General features: G+C 38.0%; 2 protein-coding genes across 19 annotated transcripts in view; one reads left to right on the forward strand and one right to left on the reverse strand.

Moving 5' to 3' along the window:
- Positions 1 to 4,728, forward strand: part of APBB2 (amyloid beta precursor protein binding family B member 2) — a 165,605-nt gene extending 160,877 nt beyond the window's left edge. For all 17 annotated transcript variants that reach the window (XM_039698864.1, XM_039698870.1, XM_039698873.1 and 14 more), the window contains one exon: positions 397 to 4,728. In XM_039698864.1, the coding sequence (XP_039554798.1) occupies positions 397 to 564 (168 nt within the window). In that variant the 3' untranslated portion in view covers positions 565 to 4,728. The remainder of the gene's footprint in view (positions 1 to 396) is intronic.
- NSUN7 (NOP2/Sun RNA methyltransferase family member 7) lies at positions 2,055 to 25,184 on the reverse strand. Of its 2 annotated transcripts, XM_039698880.1 has the most exons (12): positions 25,077 to 25,184; positions 21,639 to 21,998; positions 21,003 to 21,061; positions 19,504 to 19,634; positions 18,176 to 18,328; positions 16,740 to 16,923; positions 14,968 to 15,178; positions 14,193 to 14,336; positions 13,541 to 13,642; positions 12,920 to 13,034; positions 9,600 to 9,717; positions 2,055 to 7,543 (listed from the first exon to the last, which is right to left on the reverse strand). In XM_039698880.1, exons 2-12 carry the CDS (start codon positions 21,949 to 21,951, stop codon positions 6,929 to 6,931), a joined length of 2,145 nt encoding a protein of 714 aa, XP_039554814.1. In that variant the 5' UTR covers positions 21,952 to 21,998; positions 25,077 to 25,184; the 3' UTR covers positions 2,055 to 6,928. The 2 variants fall into 2 exon arrangements, with proteins under 2 accessions (XP_039554814.1, XP_039554816.1); XM_039698882.1 differs by lacking the exon at positions 25,077 to 25,184 and having other exon boundaries at positions 19,504 to 19,651; positions 21,639 to 21,767.
- Positions 25,185 to 26,907: the final 1,723 nt, after the last annotated feature.

Raw genomic sequence — 26,907 nt, forward strand, 5'->3', positions numbered from 1 at the left:
TTATTTTCTCTCCTAACCTCTGCAACATCTATGTAAATTAGAATTTTTTTCTTTCACTACACAAATAATCTAATGCCAAAAAAACATTTTGCTTGGAGTCACATTATGAAATCCAGAAAATAATCCTTTTTCAAGGATAACTGAACCCAGAAAACTTACTTCTCAGTTTTCAAATGGGTATTTATATGATTTGTACCCATATTTGTTGTGTGCTAATGGACAGTTTCTGCCCAAACATTGGCAGACCAATTTCCCATTCACTTCAGCTGAGCTTTTTGTCACAGCCAAAGCAGATGTTTGACAATAATTAAAGAGAACATACTAGAAGTGTATTTAAAATGGCCTGTGAAGTTACTTGATCTGGTAATGACTGCAGAATGGTTTGCTGTGTTGCAGTTGCGATATCAGAAGTGTTTGGTAGCCAGACCTCCCTCACAGAAAGCCCGGCCGCCCCCACCGCCCGCAGACTCGGTGACCAGGAGAGTTACAACCAACGTAAAAAGAGGAGTCCTGTCTCTCATTGACACTTTGAAACAGAAACGCCCGGTCCCTGAGATGCCATAGCTGCTTCAGAGAGAAGATTCTCCTGCCATTTGACTGAGGATAGCAGTAGCTACACTAAGGAAATGAATGGACGCTGTCTGACCTTCCATTTCAGTTGCTGATGCTTTCTCTTCAGAGAATTTACCCCTGTCGAAGCAATGTTAGACAAGCATGTTCTCTCGTTCTTGCCACCATCATGTGATATGAAAAGAAGCATGAATAATTTTTTTTGCTGTCAGTGAGTTACATCATGGGCAATGGAAGGTCTGTTTGATTGTAAATACATGAACATTACCTAAACTCACACAGAAAAGAGAATATGGCCACGTCCCTCCCAGTGAACTCATGCTAAAGTCCTTGGAGTGAATGATGCCTGAGTTAAAAATTTCACCTTCTTGAGCTGGATTTATCATAAACCAATATTAAATCCTACAGCACTTTGCTCTGTTTTCAACACTGGAATAGGTATCAAGTATTAGCAACCATTGAATTACTGTAGATTAAATACCAAGTTTTTATTTTTTACAGAACTGCATCTGTTAGTTTTAAATTGTCTGTCAGCATTGGTCTAGCAACTACTTTAACATCTCCCTGACATGTTTTTGAATCATAGTGTCATTATGTCATCTTCTGGTTGCTCATTATGGTCTTACAGAAGAATTTTGTTTAAAACAAACCAGTGATGAAAAATCCAGAAGTGTTTTCAGTAATTGAGTTGCAGGGTGATCCACTGAAGCTTTTAAGCTTTAAACATACAAATTCAACTGCTGGCTGTTAAATTTATTCTCCTAAATCTGTCATTAATTCCTCAAAAATAGTTTGATGATGGAGGGCTCAAACCAATCAGGAATAAGAAGTAGTAGTTAGTGATTTTATTCTCTTAAAACTGTTATAGAGACTAAACTATTCCATACCTTTTCTACACAAGTGTTTGATGAAATGTTCAGTTCACTGTCTGGTTGCATAATTCCCCCTTCCCCTCGAGGTTTGTTGCTGAATACTTAGCATGCCAGAAGAAGAACAATTACATTTCTTGTTATTTACAAAACTTCCTGAAATTTATTTTACTTTTAACTCTCTTGTAACAAAATAAGAAGAGAGTTGTTTTTTAACAGGGTGGTGTTTCAGGTAGTACAATTGGATTTCACTGCTTTTGCTCCAAAGACTTCATCTAAATGATTTGCTTTACACACCTGCAGACCAAAATCAGCCCAGCATTGCCCTCAAAACTGTACCTCAGGCTGATTTTGAAATGCAGTCATGCATCTTCAGTCTCTTCCTTTGTCATCTTCCATCTAAACCTGCAGATTGGTACAGATTTTGGAAATGGAACATTAAGTATGTTTAACTAGTGTTAAAAATGTTTTGCCTCCATTTATAGCTAGGTTCCAGACTGTAACTGTCTCCCAAGTCTGCAAATCTTGTGATAAAGGAGCACTGGCAAAGTTATTGTTACAATAACTCTTTTCTTATTTTAACATGCAAGAGACTGTTATAAACAAACTATTTTCTTTTTTATTTCCTTGTTTGAAGAAATTAATGACCACACCTGGCGACATAACTTAGGAACACAACAAGAAAATAATGATGATTCAAGAAGTTTCTGCACTGAAAAATGCAGGAAGATCATTACCAAACTCAGTGTGATGTATGAGCAAGTGTCAGGTGAAGGCTGGCTATGCAACTATTGTAATTAAATTTAGCTTTCTACAATACCCTCTGAAGAGCTGATCCTCTACGGATCTCAGATCTGTTCATGACCACGATTCTGCACCTCAGGCACTGAAGCAACTGTTTCCCCTCTCAAGGCTCACGCTCTTGCCACATCCTCTGCACCACCTCTGTTGCCTGTACAGCTGGAGAAGCTGCTTATGCTGAGTACACAGGGAGAGCTGGAGGGGAGGGGTGCAAACAAACCCACCCCCTTCAGCAGTACCCGTGGCTGAACTGACCACGGGGCCAGATCACAAAGCATGGGGATGGCAGCTTGCATGTAGCTTCTGTAGTTCCCAGTGCTGATCCCAGTCACCTCTGCTGGCAGCAGTGTAAAACTCACCTCCTAGCACAGAATCACAGAACTGTTTGGTTTGGAAGAGACCTCAAAGGATGTCTAGTTCCAAACCCTACTGGGGGTCACTTTTCACCTTACAAAGTTGTCCATTCAACCTGGTCTTGAATATTTCCAGGGATGACTGCTCTCAAACCATGGTGGCTAACAGGTACCCTTAGGTAGGATTGTGAAGTTAGGAGATAAAAGTTTCCTTGTTTGTCATTGTGCTAGTGATTCACATTTTATTTTATATTAAATACTTTGACAGTGTCTTTTTAAAGTCCCTGCTGACAACGTTGTGATTTGGGATTGGCAACTGTTGTACAGCAGTCAACTAATTTTAAACAGTGTAATTAAATTTTGTCATTGCATCTGCACCATGCTGATTCTCCCCAAGAGAGATCCAGACTCTCTTTAACTAAACCAACACTTAGCAAACAGCAGTGTAAAGGTTCTACATGTGTGTTGTCAAGGCTAGAACATCTGGTTAGCAATAGATGCAACTGCAGGCAGGGCTGAGGAGAAGACAGAAAGGGGTTTGAAAAGCTGTACATCACTCGCCAGTGTATGTTTTAAGAGGTTATGTCTGTTAACAAAATGCTGTTGATTTTGCAAATATTTAAGTAGTGTGCTTGATGATTTGACTATATGTGGCCTTTTTGCTTCAGTAGAGCTCCTAATTTTCCAAAATATTTAATATACACCCAGGTGTTTGCAGAATCAGAGCCTAATATTGCAAAGCCGATTATCTTTTGTTTCACAATATATTCAGACCATGGCCAAAAAAAGTATGTATGAGGTGTGTGTGTGTTTTTGAGCAACTGCAACTGTTCTAGTTGATGTTATAGCAACCCTTCAGTTATCTATGCATTTTTTATAATACCTAGTGATTCTGTAGGCCGGCAGCCATGTTCACTATGCCTTGTATGTCTGATGCCATATTCTAACTTAACCTGTTAAATACAGCTTAAAATATTTTTATTTTATTTATTCTATTTTTACTGAAATATCCTGCTTTATTATGTTGATGTATTGTCTTTACTGGATGTGCTCTTGTAACATTCTCCACTCTGTATACTATAGGTTGCCTAAAAAAAGGCAGGCTTTGTAATTATTTATAGTCACATTTTTATTGAAGTCTGTAGAAGAATCATGTAAAGCAAAGCTAACTTGGTAATTTTTTTCAATGCAAGTAGTAAGTTAGAGGTATCATGTCAGTCAGTCATGTCATTAACACACCCCCTTGCAGAAGCAAGGAGATTTATATTCACAGTCAATGACTAATAGATAAAAGCCTTTCTTTTGAAATCTGTAGTGCTGGCTGTAGGTTTTATTTAAGCCACTTACTGTTTCATTTACAGGGGAGCAACGAGGTGTGGGAGATGCAAGGCTATGGAGGCCACCTACAGGGTGGTTAACTGGGAATAACAAAAACAGAATCCATTCATACAGTAAAACAAGGTTCAGTGATATACTTCCTGTGCAGAGTCACCTGTACCTACAGAAATATTATGCCCTTCAGTGGCAGAGGAACAAAAATTGTGGAGTATCTAATAGCTCACACCAGTGCTGTCACTAAGGGTTCTACATTTCTTAGTTTTATCAATCATTTCATAGATCATTTACCATGGAATCTAAAAGTGTTGGTGCATCACCCATGGAAAAGAGAACATTCTCATTTCAAGAGCCAGTACGGGCTCAGCATTTCAGCATTGGCCCTGAATGCATTACTCTCTTCTTGGGCTCATTAATTAACACATTGCCACAACGTGTGCTGTCCCGTCAGCCCATGCAGGTTTGATTTAACAACAGTAAGACAGAAGGAAACACAACAAAGTTTATTAGCAGAGCCCAGTCTTACATAAAAGTACATGACTGACAACAAAAAGGACAATTTTCCCTGCTGTTGACCACTTCTCCATATTTAAATGTAATCTGTTCTGAGAATAAATTTAGCTGCATAAAGTGATTGTCTCAACTGTTACTGCTCCATGAAACTGCAAAATTATTTTCAAAATGGTGGCTGAGGGAAGGGAAAAACATACTGGTGGTTTAGAGGCAACAGCAGTACTATGAAATCTGAATCAACAGTTTCTAGTTGAAAATTACAAATAAACAACTGGATTACAGAAAAATAGTTACATAAGATACAGTTTCATTGTAAAAAGACTCTTACAGGCATCTACCTACAAGCCATCTGAAGTCAGTCCCAGGTGTTGCCACCATATGATGGTCCATGCTTACAAAGTAAGCTGCTGACCTGCAGTTGAAATATTCACTCTCTGATATTCTTGGTAAGACATCAAGATTCTGACTGGTTTAACCTCCATACTATGTCAAAAATGCAAATTCCTGAAAGCAAGATGAGTCCAAGTGTGGGACATCACAGCACATATTAGGTAAGTAGCCCAGAAATTCTGTTGTTTTACAAGTAATTTCAGCTTTAATAATGAATGATACAGATCTTGATATTTTTTTAATCATTATTTAACTGCAGAATCTCTTAAGTTTATTTCAGGAATTTAACAACCATATTGGAAAAAAAAAAATCCATAGTGTCCATTCCTTCCATCCAACATGCAGAATCTCTCCATCTCCTAGATGGTTTTGAAATAATTTTTTTTTTCTGGTTCTACACATGGATGTGTATGGGTCTAAATCTATCCTTACAGGTTTGTTCAGAAATAAGAGTAAAGTTCATTGTGTTACTGGAACAGGCAAGGAGCATGGATTGCTCACAGGGATATGCAGAAGGTGAGGGATGTCTTTGTATAGGACAGCTGGCCCAGATTAAAATGCTATAAGAAATTTTCACTGATTCAATGAAGCAAGGATATTCATCAGATGAACAAAAGCCTACTGTCTACACTGCTGGGTTAATATCATTCACATCCTTTCTTAAAAAGGTACTGCTGATCCAGTCACTGACTGGTGCAGGTGAAGACAAAATAGAGATGTTATAACATTTTCTCTGCCTTATCTAAATCCAGACCCGTATGTCCAGTTGGTTAAATCCCACACTATAGTGGTGATGTTCCTGGCAACGCTCTTCCCAAGTATCTGAAATGGTTGCCTAGAGGAAAATTTCTGGGCCACAGATACCTTTCTGTATTGCTGTGCTGTCTCTTTCATTTTTACAAGTTCTAGATACAAATCAGATTTATTGTTGAAAGTATCTCTATGCCTCCTTTTATCCTCTCAGATTACATGACAGCTGTAGATATTTTACAGTTCTTTTATCTTTGCTAGCAAAAGGGAGTAGCTTAGAGGCCCACAGCTGTTTCCAAAGACAGGCAGCTACTCTTTGTCCAGTCATTATTCAGCTGACTAGTGGTAACATTGGTAAAAATGTTACTTTGACAGTAGCAGTTCTTTTCAACTAAGAACTGTTTATGCTAAGAAATTGGTAAAAAGCAGTTATGAACCATGACATAGTCTGATGTGACATTATGACGACAATTCAGTAGTTTTTTAGCATGACAATATTTTATCTGTTTTTCACTGTTAGTATTTCAATGCACAATTAAGAAGAAACCAAGAGAACACACTAGAAAGCCTATGCATGGGCTTTAATGTATTTGGCCAGTTTCCTGTACAAAAGTTCACATCTAGTTTTAGAAATACAAGGCTTATTTTCTATGCATCAGTCTTAAGTGGAAACTCACAAAAATGGTATCTAGCACTTCTAAAGAAAGGCCACTTTAAAAAAATTCAGTCTCACTTTAAAAACATCAATTTGAAACTGATTACCTGTACAGGTTTAGATACAGTGAGGGGTTGGGTGTATGATTTAACTGGTCACTTCAAAGTGTATAGCAAGAGGCTATATTTTTTGACCTCACTTCCCCCAACAATCTATCAGCCTTAGGCAGCTGAATTCCCTTCACTTAAAGTGTGATTACTGGATGAAAAGTTAGTATCTAACATGGATATTTCTATATACATAGCCCATAAAATATCTTTCCCAAGGCCAGATTATCCTTCCATAAGTATATACTGTAATTCACGACTATTGATTAATATATAGGAATCTTCTTTACAATGGGAGGGCAGAGTCTGAAGGTTCATAACCAGGGTGGTGGAAATATCCAACCACTTGGACCCTGTGCTCCAGTCTGGCCAGGAAAGCCACATTAAGTTGATACACTGGGTTTGTTTCATTACAACCTTTCATATGGTGTTATCAGTGAAGGCAAAGTGAGTGTTGGGGCCTTCAGTACAGCCCTGTTCTGTTCTGTTCTGTGCGTGTCTTTTGAGCAGGGTCTGTCTCTCATACACCTTGCCCGGAGGTGACAGATGAGATGTTGGCTTCTGCACCTTCAGTGGGGGTCTGTGTCAATCAGGGTTCACAGATTTCTTCAGCTCCACACAGCTGTCTGTTCGGGGCACTTTCTTTTGCTGTGTGGTACTGGCTGCTTTAGGCACAGATAGGTTACTGGCTGCTTTTGTTCTGCGCACATTCTTTTGTGGTGTGTCACTGGCTGCTTTTTTCCCTTGCACAGTCTTCTGTGATGTGTTACTGGCTGCTTTTTTCCCTTGCACAGTCTTCTGTGGTGTGTCACTGGCTCCTTTTTTCCCTTGCGCAGTCTTCTGTGGTGTGTCACTGGCTGCTTTTTTCCCTTGCACAGTCTTCTGTGGTGTGTCACTGGCTGCTTTTTTCCCTTGCGCAGTCTTCTGTGGAGTGTTACTGCCTGCTTTTGTGGGGCACACCTGCTTTTCTTGTATCTTACTGGCTGCTTTAGACACAGGAACTTCAGCCTTAACGTTAGCTCCAGTGTGGTGGTGAAGGTCCTTTGCAGCTTTTGGCTTGCTATCACTAGCAGCAGCCTTACGTCTACGTTGTTTTACTTTTGGCTTTTTCACCTCTTCTTTTGGTTTTTCTTCAACAATATCACCTAGGAGAGCTTTTGCTGCAGCAGAAGCCAAAATGTCTTTCGCAGACACTTTTTTCTGAAAATTTCACAGGAAACAACAATGAATCTAAGCCACAATACAGAGCTTCTCAGCATTTACTCCATGAGAAAAAGAGCAGAATCTAGCAGAAGGACTTAAGTCACATGTGATAAATGCTAACCAAACTCTTTATTCACAAAATTAAGAACTTGACTTGTGTAAAGAGGTACTGGAGCATTTGCTCTTGAGGCTTTCTTCTCTACTGACCCAAAGAGGGGAAACTCAGTTCTGGGCTCTGTATTGTGTGTCTGTCTTAGCAACCAGCTGTTTAACCCCAGCTCATCACCAAGCCCCACACAGCCGCTTGCTCAGTCCCCCACCAACAGTATCAGGGAAGGAACTGGAAGAGTAAATAAAGCTAGGGAACTCCTGGCTTAAGATAAAGGCTGTGGTTCCCTGGGAAGACCAGTGCCATTACTGTAAAAGTCCTCCCTTCCTCCTCCTTTCCTCCACTTTATGCAGTGAGCACCATCTCACACGGTCTGGGATATCCCTTTGGTCAGTTGGGGACACCTGTCCTGGCTGTGTCTCCTTCCAGCCTCCCACATACCCCCAGTCCCCTCACCAGTGTGGCAGGATGAAAAACAGAAAAGGCCTTGGCTCTGTAAGCCCAGCTCAGCAATAACAAAAACATCTCTAGGTTGTCAACCCTGTGTTCAGCACAAATCCAAAACACAGGTCCACACCAGTCACTGTGAGGAAAATTAATTCCACCCAAGTCAAGACCAACACATTTCCACACTGACCTGCTCTGTAATGTGCCAGTAAGAACAAAAGATCCATTGTGTGTGTGTATCAGAAATACTTACTAAAATACAGAAATTTCAGTAACATTAAACATGAATAACTTTCACAGTAATGAAAGTTCTTGCTCAAAATACGTAAGCAAGGAACTCAAACTAGGAACCAGGTCAACATCCAAGTATATAAAGAGAAACAATGGGGGAGAAACTATTTACAACTAGCTAAGAAGAATGTTTCTGTAAACAAGAATTTCAGTTAAAATTGTAAATACATGTTTTCTACATTGTGGAAAATGTTTGTTTGCTGAATCACCTAAAAACTGGCCATTGGAGCAATTGCTTCTTTGTATTAGAATTCAACCCAAAAAAATTACTTGGATTAACTACCTGCAACAAAATTGTTTGTTGCTCTGGAGACAGACAATATGGTAGAGAGATGCACATAGCATGAGTAACTAAAACTCAGACCAAGCTTAAAATATTTAATATTGTAAAGAAAGAGGTCAATAATAGTTAAGTTGAAGGGCTTTTCATATGTAATTCTCTTACCCTTAATAAAATCTAACTTCCCCCAAGAGGCAAGCTTCTTTCAAGCACTGAAATTGCCATATGACAGAAAATGGTACAAATAACCAAGATCTCCTATCTTTAGTTTGCAATGAAATTGTGATTAGTTCTTCCTCACAGCCCTTCCACTTTTGATGGAAAAAATGTGTGTTTTTCTTAGAGACAAGAGGAAAATGTTGATGCTCAGAGATGCAAACTAGCCCTGTAAGGCCTTTCCTCAGGAATCATGCCATTTCCATTTACTCAGCAAAAGTCCCCTGCCTTTCAAGCTAGATTTGCATATGCCTTAGTTTGGGAAGGAAACCTACTCATACCTATTTTATTCAAATTATAATAGTGTCATGCGTAGGGATTAAGATTTCAGCTGCTTGGATACTGGAAAATCTTGGTGACACATATAACAAATACATTTACTAGATACCATTTATCCTGAGTCTAATCAAGCTGTGTATTTCATTCCAAAGTGTGATAACAGCAATGTATTTCCCCTAGATTTTGCTGGCACTAACTTAGATCAAGGGTCTGCTTCTGTTCCAGAAGTACAGGCACATCTTTTAAACCTGTGCTCAGTATAAAATTCCAAAAGTGGCACATTTCAACTGTTTAGCTGTCTTTTGGTCTTGAGACAACCAAAGAGCAGCCAGGAATTTTATTTCAAATGTTCCATTTTGTTTATTCTTCTGTGGAAGTTGCAGTACTCATCTTCTGTGAAGTGATTTTAAATGGTTGTTTTCATAACTTACCTCTCTCTCTAGAACAGCTAGGAAACAACCACTGGAAATTTCTGATGGCTCTATTTTGAAAAACATTTCAGTGGAAGACTCTGAATTGGAGCAAGTAGAAAAAATAGAAGGAATAAGCCTGTAAAAAGGAAATGGAAAACCAGAAAATACTATTTAAGAATATAAAAGGAAGTAAACAATGATACATTAGAAGTAATTTTCAAATTTTGTCTGTCGATAACATAGCTTTATCATAATTTTTTAAAACTGCAATTCAAGAAAGGCATGAGAATTCATCTTTTTAGAATTTTTTCCAGTAATTCCTTTCCCCCCCCAATTATTAAGAATATTAATCACCAGATAATAAATACATAATATGACAATGAAGAGCTATGTTCTTTCTCAGATGTGCAATTATTGAGTTATCAAGTTGCCCTGAAGTTGGGGAATGGTCTGAAAACACTAAGGAGCTTGTAGAAATTGTAGAGGTGTTGACTTTGAGTTATAAAAATAATAATAACAATAATAAATATCATAATAAATACCTACCTAAGCTAAAAATCTTAGGTTAGGAAAATTTGCTATTTGTTCTAATTGAGTGCTTTTTCTCCAATGTTACAGTTTTGCAAGAACTAGCCTCTTCTCCTGTTCTTGAAATCCAGAAATGCCTGGTTTTTATAAAGCAGTCTCAAGGACTTGGCTCATAAGGCTAGCAAGCTACACTAAGCTGTCTCAGTACAGAAAAACACTATCAAAATGTCCTTTTGTAATTATAATTCCTTCCTCGTCACTGAGGACTGTAAGATAGAGTCCTACTCCTTAATGTCCACTAACCCTCTTGTGACAGAGCTTTATTCAAAGATGGTTACAGAGTATGTATTCAATATTTGAAAGCAATATCCTGATTTGGCTGGCTAGTTCACTTTTAACGGGAAGTCTGCAAAACTGTTTGTTTCCAAGTTCTCACCACGATCTGGATTTTTTTTCCTATGTTCCTTGGAACTTGATAAAACAGGCTACAAGGTTCAAATCTTCCTCGCATTACTAAATAAAGCTCTTATGTCTTATGACACAGATTTTTGATTTTACATAAGCTTATTCAATGAAAAAAAAAACAGTGGTAATTTTTATTGAGGTATACAAGTTACTGTTCACCAGGAATCTCTTCAATGATCCTGAAAAATGATGCAGAAATTAATTCAAATTTGATAGGGTAAAGCAAAATGCACGAGTAGTTCAGACTACTCTATACACACCTGTTTGCCATGTGTGCCCTTACTTTAGGTAAAGCTGCTGCTGTAAATTGTCATATCCTGAAGGTAAGTTCAGCTGAACCAGTGTGAACATGTCTGAAATCACCCTTAAAACTGCACAGCCCTAAAACCAGCTGTGTGACCCCAAACTCCAACAGCGCCTTATTTTGTTTGGCACCAATTCAGTACTGCAGAGTAATTCCAAAAGATAAAATGCACATAAGCAAAAATGTTGTAAGAGCTTCCTGAAAGCCCTCCATTTTCTTGGAAAAGGGAATTAATATTCAGTAGATATTTGATGATCATAAAACAAGTTTTATAATAAAACTTGTCTCTCAAAGGTACTACTGTGAACGTGAGGGCTAGTAATTCTGCAACAGCCTTTCATTCTATACTGCACTGTTTTAGTCAAATAAATTCTCTAATCAATTCTAAGAAAAGTGTAAAAGGAACTTTTGTAAGTAGTACATGCATCTTAAGTGGCTTGAGCTTTCATCTTAAGCATGATCACTCTCTATATTTTATTTATGGCATTCTCTTACTGCTGTGTTTGTGCTGATTACCAGCAGCTTTATTGTAGCAAGGACTGTGATGAAACATCCAAGATACTGCACAACAGTGAAGGAGGAACTGAATCTGAAATTGTCATTTATGAAACTCAATCAATTGTCAGTCAGAAATTTGCTCAGGTCTGAAAAAATCCTAATGTAATTTTATTGTCCTTTTCTTACCATCCAAGATTGCCTTTTTGAATGTGTAATATGATTTGGTGGTTTGACAACATTCATGATGCTTCTGCACAACAGTGAACAGGTTTTGGCTTGGGTTTGTTGGCAGGGAGGTGTTTTACACAAGGGGGATTTAAAAAATAATCAGAGCTCCAGGAACTTTTTTAAAATAAAAATTCTTTTCTATGTTATGAATTTACATATTAGTTATATTCAATAATTTAGAGACCATTACATTCCAAGGTCCCCCAAGTTCTCCCCATAGAGTAATAGCTGCACAGAGATCAAGACAGACTCCAGAAAACTTCAAATTCCAAAGGAAAATACAAGCAAGAGGCCATAAATGCTTTTGGTCTAGCACACCATCATTGGCAAGACATACCCTGATTTCATCCCACTTACTGTAAAAACTAATCAAGCAGACTGCTATTTTCTATCAGTGAATTTGAAAAAATATGCATTTTGTTGCACTGTATCTTATGAATAATATACAACTTTTAAACCTTCTTTGGACTGACCACAGTTGATATCTACTATTTTAATCATGCAAAATTTAGTTACATGGAGTATTTGAGCCACAGTACCTTTCCCTTTGATAGCCAGACTATTAACTCAGGTAATATAAAATCTAAAACTATAGTGTTACTCTTCTGTGCTTTTTACAACATAAACTCTTTTAAACCTGCATCCAGTAATCCACTGTTGTATCCATCTGCAACTAAGTGCCAACTGTTTGGATTTATGTGACTGAAAGGAAAATACAGAAAATACCCATCAGTGTTTTAACAATTCCTCTGGCTGACAGGGGTGATAGCTAACAGGTTATAACTACATGTGAAGTATACAGCATACATACTTTTTTCATATAATTTTGTTTTTTCCATGATTGCACAGGATGGTCTCTTATTGTAACCTGTCCTTCCCAGAAGTCATTCATCTGAACACAGCAATGAGTAATCTACACCAAAGGGTTCTTATTCTTCTCTATGATTCTTACAGTTTAAGATTTCATTTCTTTTTCCTTTGAAATTGATCATTCTACATCAGCAGCAGAGAGCATGCTAGCAAATTAGTTTCATTCTCTGAATACTAATACAATAATAGCAATAGCTCTATCTGAAGAATGTTATTTCCAACCAGTGATGCTTTCCTTCCATCTTAATTTCAGGTGAACAAAAATATTAGATGAGAAAGTCAATAGAATACTGCTAAGGAATCTCATAAACAGAAAGAATGGCATGACAGGCAGCAAAAGCTATTTTAATTTCATGCAAGATACATATCAGTGTAGAATAAGAATTATGCTACAATTCAAAGTCATACTTTAATTCTTCCACAGATAAAACTACTCATTCTGTACCTATATGGTCGTTTATCTCCCTCCACTCCAGATTCCAGTGCTTTTTTCACTACAAGTTCATTTTCTTCTGGGTAAACTGAGCAAGTGCAGTAAACAATAGCTTGTACTTTGTTAACTACAAAACAAAACACAACTTTTTTACTCGTCAGATTGTTCATACTGACAGTAGTTTGATAAGGACTAAAAGCATCATAAAAATTATTTTACCTCCTGATCTCTAATGTTTTTAAATAATTAAAATATTTTCAAATATTTGCAGGTTTCAGCACAAAGTCAAAGCTGTCTCCAGTCTTTTCACACAGCTACCAAAGGAGAGAGGAAAAAAGTGGCAGCATGCAGATGGAGGGAAACCACATTGCAGAATTTCTAAAGCAAAGTATAACTAAGCCATAAGCCAGTTCTCTACACAGTACTGAAGAGTATTATATTAATGTCTGGTGGATACTAGGACACAGGAACACCTTCAGACTGGAGGAAATCATTGTTCAGGGGGTTTGGGTACCTGCTTATTCTTAATTAATAGAGTAATTAGTGCGTTTTTAACTACATTAAAACTGGTGATAATACAATGGAATTGACAGCACAGAGTCTTCCCAGAAACTGGGAAACTAGCACACTTACATTTCAGTGCATGAATCAACTCATTAAGCTGCCTCTCAGTAAGAATCCTGAGTTTATCCTCAGACACAAATCCCTGGAAAAGGTCTCGTAGCAATCCTGCATCTAAAAGCAGAGAGTAGTAAATTTAGTCTTGCAATTTGTATTAGTGTCTAAAAATTCATCTGTTTGCAGAAGCAGACCTGGTTATTACTGGTGCAGTGGGAAGGTAGATTTTACAAATTACAATACCAAGGAATGCCTGGTTTATTTGTTTTACTTCTTTACCTGTAATTACTGGTGTCTCTTACTTGCTTCTAGTTAATGAAAATTTTACAGTGAAAGGATTTATACAAACAGTCAATAAAAGAATGTAATCAAATAGAAAATTATATACATGTCTGTATCTTCAAATAAATTTTCTGCCTATATATTTTTACTTCAAAAAAAGCTATACACACTCTGCTCCCCAGAATCACCCTCAAACTTTCATATTATCAATCTGAAGCAGTCACAGAATTATGCAAGTTAATTTATATATTTTATGGTAATTGAAATAAGGAAGGTTTCTTTAATAAAATTATACAATTTACAGAAACACCTGCACTGTCTAGACCACAATACCTGGATCTATTTCTACCAGAAAGCATGAGCTAGATATTCTATCAAAATTTACCGCTGTGTTCACTTAAAATAAGCTCCATTGGATTGCCAGCACCCAGTTCAGAGCATTGTGGTAGCAGCAAAATAACTTTTGCCTTTTCAAGTCTTGGGTCTGTTGGTTGAAGCTCAATAAAGTCTTCATGTAACAACCAAATATCTGAAAAACAGGAAAAACTCAACACTTACAGACTGCAAGCAAGCCTGCCTACAGGTGACAGAGGTGAAGAGACTGTGGTGTTACGCAGAATTCAACAAAGCTAAAGCCTGCTAGATTCAGATTCTCCACAGTATGGCCTATGGATTTCAAACAGATTGAAAGGCTGCATCTTCCACTGAAAAGACAGTTAATGGGGTTGCAGTCTTGCTGCATTCTGTCCTGATAGCGTCCTCCAGGTAAACTGAACTGGTGCATGTGTTTTGGATTAACACTCTCAAACAGCTGGAAATCAGACTGAAAGCAACAGCCAGAACACCAAAAGTTCCCCACTACCAGCTACACCAATTGCTACGTAGTGGCCAGTTCTACAGAAAAAATCAGCAGTATTTCAGGAGCTTGCATCTATGATATGCAATTAACTTGGCTGCAATTGACTGGTGAGACTGTAGTTAACTTGACTGCAGCTGAAGAGCTATCAACTCACCTTGTGACAAAAAAGTTGTTACTGCCATCCCCAAGCCTCCAAAGAAGGGATCTCTGAGCTCTGACAGAACTAGTCCATATTTACAATATCACAAACTGTATCACTGTGTTACAATACTTCTTTGATACCAACTGTTTTAGCACCTACTTTCACATCCCATGTGACTGAAATTGTTCCTCAGTTCTTCTTCTTTTGCCGAAGATTTCACACCACAAACAAAAATTCTGGAGCTGCTGTCGTTTGTCAGCACTGACATATGGGCAGTGGTCAGATGGGAGCCTATGTGAGCCATTATAATGTCACCACCTTCACTCAGCAGCGCGTGTGCAGAGTGCACAGCAAGGCTGCGAGACTTGTCCTGCAACACAATGACACAAAAATTAAGTACAATCAACTCCCTTGCTTTCCATGAATGCCAACCTTCTTTTCCAAATTAGGAAAGTCTTCCATTGTTTTCATAGGAAATGGAAAAGAAGGCAGGGAAAAAACTAATCAGGGATATCTGCTAATACATAATTAAATAAATTACAAAACCAAGCAGTCAATAAATTTAAATAACTTAATTCTAAATAATGCATGAAAAAGCATTATAGATTTTCATCTCACACCTATAGATAGGTGAAAATAAAGTACATATCCTCCTTGTAAGGAGGAAGTCCTACCAACAGCTTGTTTCAGAAAAGACAAACATTGGCCACAATTCAGACAGAATTCATCCTCTGAGGGAGCTTAACAGAGAAATGCAAAACTATTCACACAGCTCTTGATGATAATTACAGGAGAAATTTTGCCCTTGTAGATCAAAGATCAATACTTTGCTGAAATTTGAACAACAGAGTGGCAGATTGGAATGCAGAAAACACAAGAGACAGCTCCACAAGAGTAAATGCTCTTGTACCACTGGTGATTAAGAGAAAACTTTATCAAATTACTTAAAAAGGCAAGGAACGAAGAAGATACTGGCCAGAGATACCAGGTCTTGCACCAAATCTGACAAACTGATAGTAAATGGAAAGGGAAAAACAAAGTGCTAAACCTTTAAATTCACATCATTGGCTATGTCCACACAGCATTCAAGCACCACTCCACCCCACCACAGAGATGGAAGTTTTGATGGTTTTATTTACTCACTTGGAATACATTTAAGTAGTTAGAATTTGTTCCCATTATCTAGAGGGCTGTCATCTATAGTACTTTTCTGTAAGTATTGTATTTAAAATATACAAACTGAAATGGAATATTGAATACTGAATCACTTTTTATGTTGAGCAATAAATTTTGAGGCTAAAGTTTTCAGACATCTAGCGAAAATGCTGGTTGAAGTGTTTCTGCTAGCATTTCAGATAATTAATGGTTGTGGTGTTGCACGGTTACTGCAAACCTCTACTCTAGAACAGAAACCTCCCACCAAACTTCACTGGGGAGTCTAACAGTGGCAAGTCAGGAAAAAGACCAGTGGGGGTTATGGAGATCAAGGAACCACACAGCACAAAATACAAAGAACTGTGATCATTCCATCACAAACATGCATTTGAAAAGGAAGAAATACTACAATAGCATTCCACTAACTACTAACTGAGGGAAAGCATATGGAGTTATACTGAAACTTTCCTAACATTTTCAGAAATGAGACGCCTCTTTTGACCACTTTTTGTATTTAGTTCAACAGCTCTAAGATTAAATTTAAAACATTCTACTAACTTAATTGCAGCTATCAATTAAACATTGACATTTGTATGCTAAATTTAGTAACTGGATCGGTTTGTAACCTAATTATCACAAATGTTCAAAACCTTATGAGAGTTTGTTGCTGCTTGACTGATTTAATAGAATAGTTACACAATACACAACCTCTTTCTAAAGCAAAGCAATTATTTCAATTTGCAAATCATCTGACTCAAGGCTGAACATCAACTCACCTGCAGTAAGAGTTTGCAATCCGCAAAAAGATCTAAGTTAAGCAGTTCTTCTCTAAGAGAGGAAGGAAAAACCAATACATCATGGCAATGTTGGTCCACAGCATACGTGTAATGGTCAAAGTCTGACACAGATTCAACCTTTGTGAATCCCTTCATCTCCAAATCTCTGACAACATCTTCAAGGCTGTTAACATACAACTCTGACCATTAAATATACAAGAGTTACTTAAGCAACATAGTTTACATTGATTGTAAGAATTTTTTACTTCTGTTATTGTGTGTGTGTATACATATGCATACATATATAGGTATAAAATGCATACTGTCTAATGCAGGAGGGAAACTTACTCTCCTTTAGACATGTAAGTTCTGGTCTGAAACACTTAAGTTAATAAATCTGATACAATGAATTAAAAAAATAGGTATGTGTCTGCAGAGGATAATTCAAAGCATCAAAACAGAAATGTCCATGTGCTCAGGAGAGCTGTAGTAAATTCACTGCTGGAATGCTTTAGTTCTTTCAATTGCTTTCAATCTAGCCCAACTCACCAATAAATTTAATGGCTGACACTGAAAGAATCCTTGTGTAAATGTAATGAAGGCATAACTGCTGAGGTTAGCAATTCAAATATCATAAAGATTTGAAGGTATATATAGCAAGAGACGTTTGTTGAAATGCTGTTTCAGACAGTGCCATAAGTTTATACAGTACATTAAACATGGGATGAAAGGAGCAGCTTTTATTTATTTCCTATTTAAGGGCTCTAAACTCACACCCAAAGTAAGGTACATTATCTTGAAGAGCCTATAACCTAAGCACTGAACATTGATCCAAGACAAGAGTAATAAAACAAAATTCTTGAAAACGTTATAAAATGTATTACCTGTCTAAGAAAACAGATAACAGGATAATCTGGTATGGTTCATGTATCAGTTAGTACAGACTGGGAACAGCAGTGTTATAAATATAGTAGCCTACAGAATACAAGGATTTTTAAATGTGTCTTTTAATTTCAAGTTTACATTATCCTTACAGAATAAACAGCAGGTTTAAGTATTGTGTTTTAACATCCTTTTCTAAGATTATGGTTTGCACTAATGCACCTGCTTTTAAAGACATTTTCTCTTATTTTTTGTCACCAAGTTAACTCACCCATATTTTTTTCTAACTTTATTTTTTATTTATTTGGTGAAAGACCCACACAAGCAACAGAATAGTAAGAAGAACTGTTTCAAAACAGTGTATAAATACCAGTACTGCAATATATAAAAACTACCAAAAAAATATAACACAATGGTACTGCACGAAGCAGAATTTTCCTGTAAGGATTTTTAATTACTAGTAAAAATATAACCTGGAAAATCTAAAACAAGTATGTAGCAAACTATATCACTTCCTATGCAAAAACATCAATATCAGATGATACTTTAAATACCTGATTTTAAATGTGTTTATCCAAAAACAGACAGGTACAGCAGAAGTCCTTTGTTCCTGCTTTGATATAGTTTCTGGTACAAAGTATTCAATTGAAAGAGCATCATATTTAATGCGACACCGTGCCAGTGCAGCTGCCAGTTTGGTCTTATACCTATAAAAACAGTCACAAGTTCAGTAGGTTTTACAAATGTTTTCATCAGCTGTTAGCATGCAACTCAACATTTCTGTTACAAAACCATCTTGTTCAGAAACCAAATCCAAAAGGGACACCTTCTCCTGCAAGCTGCAACAGAAAATAAAGTTACAGAACGTTCCCTACCCCAGACAACAGCAGATGCAGGGTGGTAGTCAAAAGATTATTTTATTTAAATAAGGCAGGACTGGAATTACAGCAGGGGACTCTCAAATACATCCATTTTCTCAGACAGCTAAAAAAACCCTCAGTATGTTTTGGAATTGCAATGTGTAGAATACAACCTTCAGATTCATTTGCATGTTTGAAAATGCAAATACATACATGTGCAGAATGAGCATTTGATGAAAGCTGGCCCCTAAACATGTACAAAACAATACAAATATGATGGCAACCAGGAGTCAATTTTATTTTTATTATTACATGAAAATGTCTGAGAAAGTATTTCCAGTCTTTTCTTCCCACAAGCTTCATGCATATTCCTGATAACATGACAATTCAAAATAAGTAAGAATTGCTGGTGAACTACTTCAGGTATCTTACTCACTGCCCTCCAGAAATACCTTGCACTTAAGAGATTAATGAACTTTTTGGGACAGTCTAAATCCAGCAGCAACACAATTTTGTCTAATAAATGCCTTTTGAGTTAAACAAAATGTTGTTTGTAGTTTGATGGAAGAGATAATAAATATTAAAATGTTTATGTATTCTGGTTTTTGTTCTAATTATTTAAAATAATAAATATTTAACAAAGTTTCATAGTAGAAGTACTGTTGAATAGATAAATGTTATTCCATTCCATGACCTCTTGATTCTATTACACTTGCATTTATGAATATTTACCGAATATTTGATTTCCTTCCTAGAATTGTATGAAAGTTTCAATAATGCCAAAATATGATAAGATGCCTGCAAAATAATCCACAGTATAAGGATGGTTTCTTATCTGCATTTTTCATAACCATATAAATATGAACATTTGCCTCTAAACTAGTCTTTCATTAAAAAAAAAAAAAACCCTCACTAATTTTAAGGTGAAAGACATGCTTAATAATTACCTTCAAAAGGCACTGATTATACAAATCTTCATTTCTGCTGATCTCTATCAACAACAAATAGCTCTAGACATATACCTGTATAAATAATGCCCTATTTCCTGAACTTCTGCTACAGGTTCCTCTTCAGCAAAAACCTTTCGTTTTTCAAACTTTCGGTCTTGCAGGTCACAAAGCATCACAACAAGCAAGCTGGTTAGCTCATCTGGCTGCAAGAGAAAAGCAACTGGATGGAGAAAGGGACACAAAGCATCCCTTATTTCTGCAAAAAGATCCATATCAAACAGCAGTCTCACATGCAAAAGGCATTAAAAACCCTTAAATGCTTACTTGCAAGAATAGGAAAGTACTTGTGGAGAGTTAATAAAACACTTCTTTTAAAAAAAAAATTTAAACTCAAATACATAACTTACAAGTTTTTTAGATTATCAAAATTAAAAACATTCTCCATGCACACAGATAAAATACTGGGTCTTAACTTCTAATGTTATCAGAATTGAAACTTTGAAATTATTTTCTCTTCATAAAGTAATTTGTTAAATAGCTAAGCTAACAAAAACTTCTTGTCCATCAATTCCTCTCTTGTGGGATTCTTCCGTATGTAGCATCCAATACACTCAGTTGTAATAACCCTTTTTCCTTGTGGGATATATATATATAAAAAACTTCCTTTCTCTGTCTAAATGTTTAAACCAGGGAGCATCTCCTGCTTAAGGACAATAATTTCTGTACTTCAGTTACTATTGTCTGCCTCATTACGTGAAATTCTTACAGTTATTTTGCCTTCTAAAATTCTCACCTTCTCACAAATATGACCAAGATTAGTTAGAAAACTCAAGTTATTAGGGAAATACCACCAAACACAAGATGTTAGCATGAAAGTCTTACTTCCTTATGAAAACAAGGCAAAGATAATTTGTTAGATCATTTGACTGCTGACATCAACCTCCACAAACCACATCAGCTCAAGTTTATCTTGCAATTTTCAAAGGCATCAAAGACAAAACTGGAAAGAACAGCAGAATATTCTGCCAGCTGTAGAATTTCTTTCCACGTCAAAGAAGTTTCCTTTGTTGAGAGAGTAAACTGGACCAGTTTTTTGTTTTTGCCAGTACAATATTTGTATACAGTACTGTTTGCCCAGGAAATGAAACATGGGGTCAATGCATTTTTTTGTCTGATGGGATTCACTCCATGTTTTCCAACTTCCAAGGATAGGAAGGAAACATTTTTTTTTCCCCTGGTCAGAAGGGGACACAGCTGGGAAGGAAAGCATATGGACATGGACAGTATCACTGAGCAAGTACTATGGTGCACTGCAGCTCATGGCTCTCTCTCCCACCTTCTTCCTTTGAAGGCTTTGACTTCCAGCAATCAGTTACAACAGAATCTCACAACAGACTTTGGAGATGGATGCTTTAGACAGCTATGTAAAAAGGTCAGCAATATTTCAGTCTAAGTCTGTCATGTAGTTCAAAACAACAAAGGTTGTTTTAAGAATGTTGTAGAATCCTCAGAAAAGGTACTAATTACATCAACACAGAAAATAAAAATGCCTCATAAAAATGTTCACTTACTATTGAGTAGCATGGGTAAACCTTACTATCTAACAACATTTCTTCAAGAAGATCTTGATCTGTAGAAAGAAGAAAATGTTGACAAGTTATGCCACTCTCTACAATATTCTATAGAAGTAAGTCACTAAATTGTAATTTTAAACATCATGTAAATTGAGGGCTAATTCAATCACCAACAGCAGTAACCCTGTGCAATTCATTTACATGAAAAATAATAGGCTTTAAATGTTTGATTTCACAAATTCTAATAACATTTAGCTATATTTAAATATTTGAGGGATATGAGTAGTCTGGTAAATATGTATATTCATCAACACTTAGGATGTGAAAAGAACCACTGAGATGAGCTCAGCTGGTCAGAGCAGGGTGCTAGTAACACCAAGGTTGTGGGTTCAGTCCCCTTATGGGGACTGATTGATTGATTGATTGATTGATCCCCTTGTGGGGATCTTGATGATCCTTGTAGGTGTTTTCCAATTCAGAATATTCTGTGAATCTGTGACTCTGCAATAACCTGAAGCTTAACAAAAATTTCCCTAAATCTCTGCTGTCAGGCAGACACGGAACATTTGTTTTTCCATGTTTTCTCTGCTGCATCACTTCTGTTAGCAATTCCTGGGTGAGTTTTGTACTTACATTTGAGAGCTCTGAAAGCCAGTTCATAGGATTCACGCCTGGAATGCTCATCTTTAAAAGCCACCACGGGAGGTTCGGAGGTATCGCCGTACCGCACCAGGACTCTGCCCGAACTCCTTTCAGTACGAATGCCCTGGAAAATCTTAGCTGCATTTATGTATATGGAGTCAGGATAGCCATTCTTCCCAATCTGAGTCACTGCTCTTCTTTCAACAGATCTCTTTCCATTTGAAATTTTCATTTCACTCAAGACTGAAGTACGATTTATAACATCCACATGTGAAGACACCAAATTACTTTCAGAATCTGGCATTTTTCCAGTTGCTGACTATGTAAGTGCAAGTCACAATCCTGCTGCCTCTGCAAAACACAAAGTTTGTATTGAATAATGCACTTTTCTTTCACTAGAATACACTTTTCCATTCCTTTTAGGGCTTTAAATTTTCAGGCTCTAACCTTGCAAATACATATATATGTGTATCATCTATATCTCTATACATCTATCATCTTACACATCATAGAGAAGTATTTATAAGAGTTTTCTTGCATTATTTGTTTTCACCAATGCACGTGCAAAGACAGGTTACTTGTTTCAAAAAGGCCAGTGCTTTACAATCACTGGTCCTTTATGGAATATACACACAGATCTGATTCTGTGTCCAATAAGAACCATATTATTGCAGGCAGAATAGCATCTCTTACTAGGAATTCTCCTTTAATAAAACAGACACCAAAATTTCAACGCAGACATCATGCCTTCCAAAGAGCCATCTTGAAAACAGCTGCAGTGAATTCCAAATGTTTGTCCACTAAACTGTGTATCTGTTCTTAAAAGTGGAAAACAGAGATCACCTAAATGTTAATAATGTATTTAATGCATTATCTAAGCACAATTTTAAACCCATTTTGAGAGTCTCTAGAGGTATTATCCAACTCTCTCTAAGCCCATGTGCATTTCCTAAATTTTCTACACATCTTACATTAACATATATAAAACTTACCTTCCCCAGAGGTGGAATAGGGCGTCAAGAAAATGAACAAGTTCCAGAGTTAGTTGAATGCAAAAATATTCTTAAGTTCCACATAAAACACACCTAAAGTAGTGGATTTACCCTACTTGCTCTGGTCATTACACCACGCATTTATGATAATGCCTGGATATGCAGAAGTCATATTAACTGTTCAGAAGTGGGTTAAGCCAAAATAAACTTAAACACAGAATAAAGATTTTTTTAAATCTAACTAGTCTTCCTGCCTAGGGAAGAATAATACAAAAAACCTATGAGGAATTTAGTAGCTATAGCACAAAAAGCTAGGCATGGATCTACTGCTGCCAAAGAATTCTGACTATTTTAGGATTAATAGCACAAAATAGCAGAATTGGGTGGAGGGGGGGGGGAAATGCCAGTTTAAAAATCAAGAAAAAAAGGTGTTATTCTGATCAAAGGGAAGGGGTCTTCTTTTGTTACAAGATTTAGTTCATTACAACAATTCTCAGGCCTTTTCCCTGCACTCCCCAGCATCACTAAGGATAAAATACATACCTCTTCTTCCCAATTCAGAAACACTTGCTCAGCACCCTTTCTTCCTCTCTCCTTTCCTTCCCCCATCCCAAAAAACCAGAGTGGCAATGGAGGATGGCAGCACACAGAGCTGGAGGGGCAAGGGGGGACACAAACTGCTGCTTCTCCAGCAGGCAGCCGTGGAATGCTCCGTGCTGAGCCAGCATTCCCCCATTCAAACTCCCTTTCCCAAACATGGGTGCCACTCAGCCCATCTCTCCCCTCTCCAAGACCAGCACAAGTCAGCGTCTGAGCAGCCCAGCATGCTCCACACAATGGACCAGTGTGGCTTCCTGAATTCTGGCAACTCATCTGGAGGAGGCCACATCTCATTCTTCTCCCCCAGGATTTGTTCTCCAAAACTGAGAACTGCTAACCCTGCAGAAGCAATCCTTACTGTTACTTTATAGAGGCCTCAGACTAAGAGTTTCTTCTAGCAGGAGTTTTGCTCCAACATCCCCATTAGATATAGCAGTGATGGATCCATGGAGCAAACATAAATTTATTTTATGAAGCCATATTGAAACAGAACCAGCAGTGCTATCAAAAGAAAGCCCTATTCTTCACTAGAATGAAGCACCAGATCACCTAAATCAAACTGAAGCACTTGTGCTTAGAAAGTAAAAAAACCATAAATGTTTTTATGATCTTTTACATTATTTTGACCAGCAAACATATATCTCACAGAAACAGGGGCACCATCTCAGAGACCTGAAACTCATATGTCTTCTCCAAGTGAATGCAAATATTCTATTTTAGAATATGCAGCAAGTGAACAATGCCTGTAGTGTAAGGACTTTGAAGATTTGCAGAGTTCCCAATTACTCTTTGTGACTTCTTTGCCAAAGCCATTTTTGCTGAGCCACAACACACACTGCTATCAGGATGATTTGATGAATATACTCTCCCAAAAGACAAGTGTCATCCTAATAAAGATGAGATGCCAGTGTTCTGCCCTGTGCAAACAAACTGCATGACTGCAACACTGTAAATCACAGTCTGGTTTACTGAATGCTGTGCCAAGCAGATGACACCAAACTGGATTAATACAAAGCTCAGCCGGGAAGAAGAGCTTCCCAGACAAGGGAGAAAAGATCCTGCCTTTGTTTGTGGATCTCAAGCAGATTACTCAGTTGACAGGGGAAAAAAACCACTCAAGGTCCCAAGGTCTCCAAAACCAGAATGGCTTGAAGGGTATCTCCAGCTTTGATAAACTCAGTCAGACAGAATTATGACATTTATTCATTGCACAGCATAGTAAGTGACTCACACACAGACATCCCCATAAAAATCACTAATTCCTTTGTTTATACACCAGTAAGTGTATTTTTCCCATTTCTTCAGTTATCACCCTTTTCAGTAGCCTCTACAAATAAGGAAAAGAGATGAACAGAAAACAGCCCCACGGCACTTGTTCTGTATCAGGTACACCCAGTTCCGATGCACATTAACAGGGAAGCGGGTAACGTGCCTGCTCACACACCAACAAACAGTAAATCCTTGACAACCGCAGATACACCTTGATTTTTGTCTCACTAGCTCTGTGGGGATGCACGACTGCTTCCTACCATCCCTGCCACTGCCACTGAGCCGCAAAGCCTCTGCTGCCCCAGCTCCAGCCAAGCTGGAAGACTGGCCAGAGTCAGGAGAACAAGTCAGCCACCACACCATTCCCCTACTGCGCTTTATGTATGAGAAACAGCTGAACAGGAGAGGCATAGAGAAGGGGAGGAGGGAGAAAGCAGCTATTTCTTTGTAAAATCAGGCAAAGCCTTGGTTCATTGAAACACGGCCCTGAAAGGCCCCGAAGCGCATCCAGCTCCCCCAAGCCGCGGCCGCGGGCAGAGGCGCCTGGGCAGGGCCGCGGGGCTCGTACCTGGCCGGGCTCCTGCGGCTCCCTCGGGGCGCTCCGGGCGGGGCTGCGGGCAGCACCCCCGGGCCCGTGCCGGGCAGGGGTCGCCCCATGCCGGGCAGGGCAGGGGCCAGGCCGAGCCCACAGCCCCGGCACCCCCCGGCCGCACAGAACGGCCGGGCAGCGGCACGCACGGGGCTGGGGCGGAGCAGCGCTCCAGGGGCTGCCCCGAACCGACCTCCGGAAAATCCCTTCGCGGGGGAGAGAGCTGCTGCCACGCTCCTTTTGGAACTTTGGTTTCCAGTTTTGTTGGGGGTTTTTTGTGTGGGGTTTTTTTTGGGTTTTTTTTTTTTTTTTTGGGGTTTTTTTTTGTTTTTGTTTTGTTTTTGGGGTTTGGTTTTTTTTACTTGTTTGTTTGTTTTTGTTTTTTTTTTTTTAACCCTTTTATTAAAAATTTTAAAAGTCCAAACAGCATTAATTGTCGGAAACTCCATGAACACGTTTACAGCCAAGTGTTAGCGACACTCACACTGGACCTCCCCCAAGAACAGGAACAGCCCCAGATAAGGTGCTGGGGTTCCACTTGCACTTGAAATTAGCAGTGTGATCATATAATGTTTTAGCTGTCTCAGCCTCTGCTTTTATTCAGAGTTTGAAAACATAATTGAAACATGCTTTAAAGTTGTTTCCAGATGTTTTGTTTTTTAAAAAAATAGAAAAGGGGAAAAATTATTGAAAATATTCCAATACTCAATAAATCAGCTATAACCTTTGTAAAAAATCGGAAATCTTCTTTTTCCCTGTAGAGACTGTTCCTGTTACATCAATGCTTTCATGGACAACTTTAATTTTCCTGAATAAGGGGAAAACCACTGTGATTCTGTTAAGATCTGTGATGTATTTTGGAGTGTCATTCCTGCCTAGCACCTCGCAACAGCATCTGCCACAGGTACAAGTGCCCTTACACAGGGAAGACAGAAGCACAGACTTCTGCAGCAGGGCTGCCCAAAAGCTAGGTAACCATGGCTTTGGTATAGACGGGCTGCACGTTTAGTAAAGCTCAGTACAAACTTTAGTATAGCCGTGTTTTTACAGATTGTGAGGTTACAGACTTTTTTGGGAACAAGCTGCATTGAAGCACACAAGCCAGTGCTTGTTATTCCTGCTAAAAACTTGGGTGTTAGCCAGATCCCTTTCTGATATCAATCTTATCAGATATCTAAGCAAACCAAGATGTGACTCTATGCAGTCACATGCATCAGGACTAGAGAATTTGGGGAGTTAAAAACAGTGCTTAATTTGTTGATGACACCCCTCTGGTCTGGATCTGCTACGTGCTCCAGCACAGCTGGTGCAACTCTGACAGCAGCAATGAGTTACAAAGCGAGCCAAATATGCTGGGTAGACTTTGAGCATAGCAGTTCAAACAGATCTTGAATCCTTCCTGATAAACGGGTGAAATACATGTTTTATAGGTTGTGTGGATCAATAGGGCACTATGCTAGCTGCAGTATAGATAGAAAGGAATTTTTTGTGCTGGTTTTTCCATTTTTTCCAAATAGATATGGCAGCTCTTTTTAAAAGACACAGCTGGGAATTGCTGCCCAAAGTAAATTTCATTTATGTGTACTAATATTTCATCTTCACTTTGAAGTAGTTTATTTTGCTCAAAGTTCTGCTAAGAATTTTCAGTACCTGGAGCTATTTGTCTTTTGAAAGAAGTAAATATATATTAGCACCACTATGTCATTTCCATTTTGTCTGTGACATTTTGATCTACTGTCCCCTCATAGGAAGGCCCTGTAAAACTCCATATTGTAAGTTGGACTTTTTAGTTTACATGCTTTTAACTTAT

The sequence above is a fragment of the Passer montanus genome, unplaced genomic scaffold, assembly GCF_014805655.1.
Source record: "Passer montanus isolate IOZ18808 unplaced genomic scaffold, ASM1480565v1 scaffold13, whole genome shotgun sequence".
Classification (NCBI taxonomy): domain Eukaryota; kingdom Metazoa; phylum Chordata; class Aves; order Passeriformes; family Passeridae; genus Passer; species Passer montanus.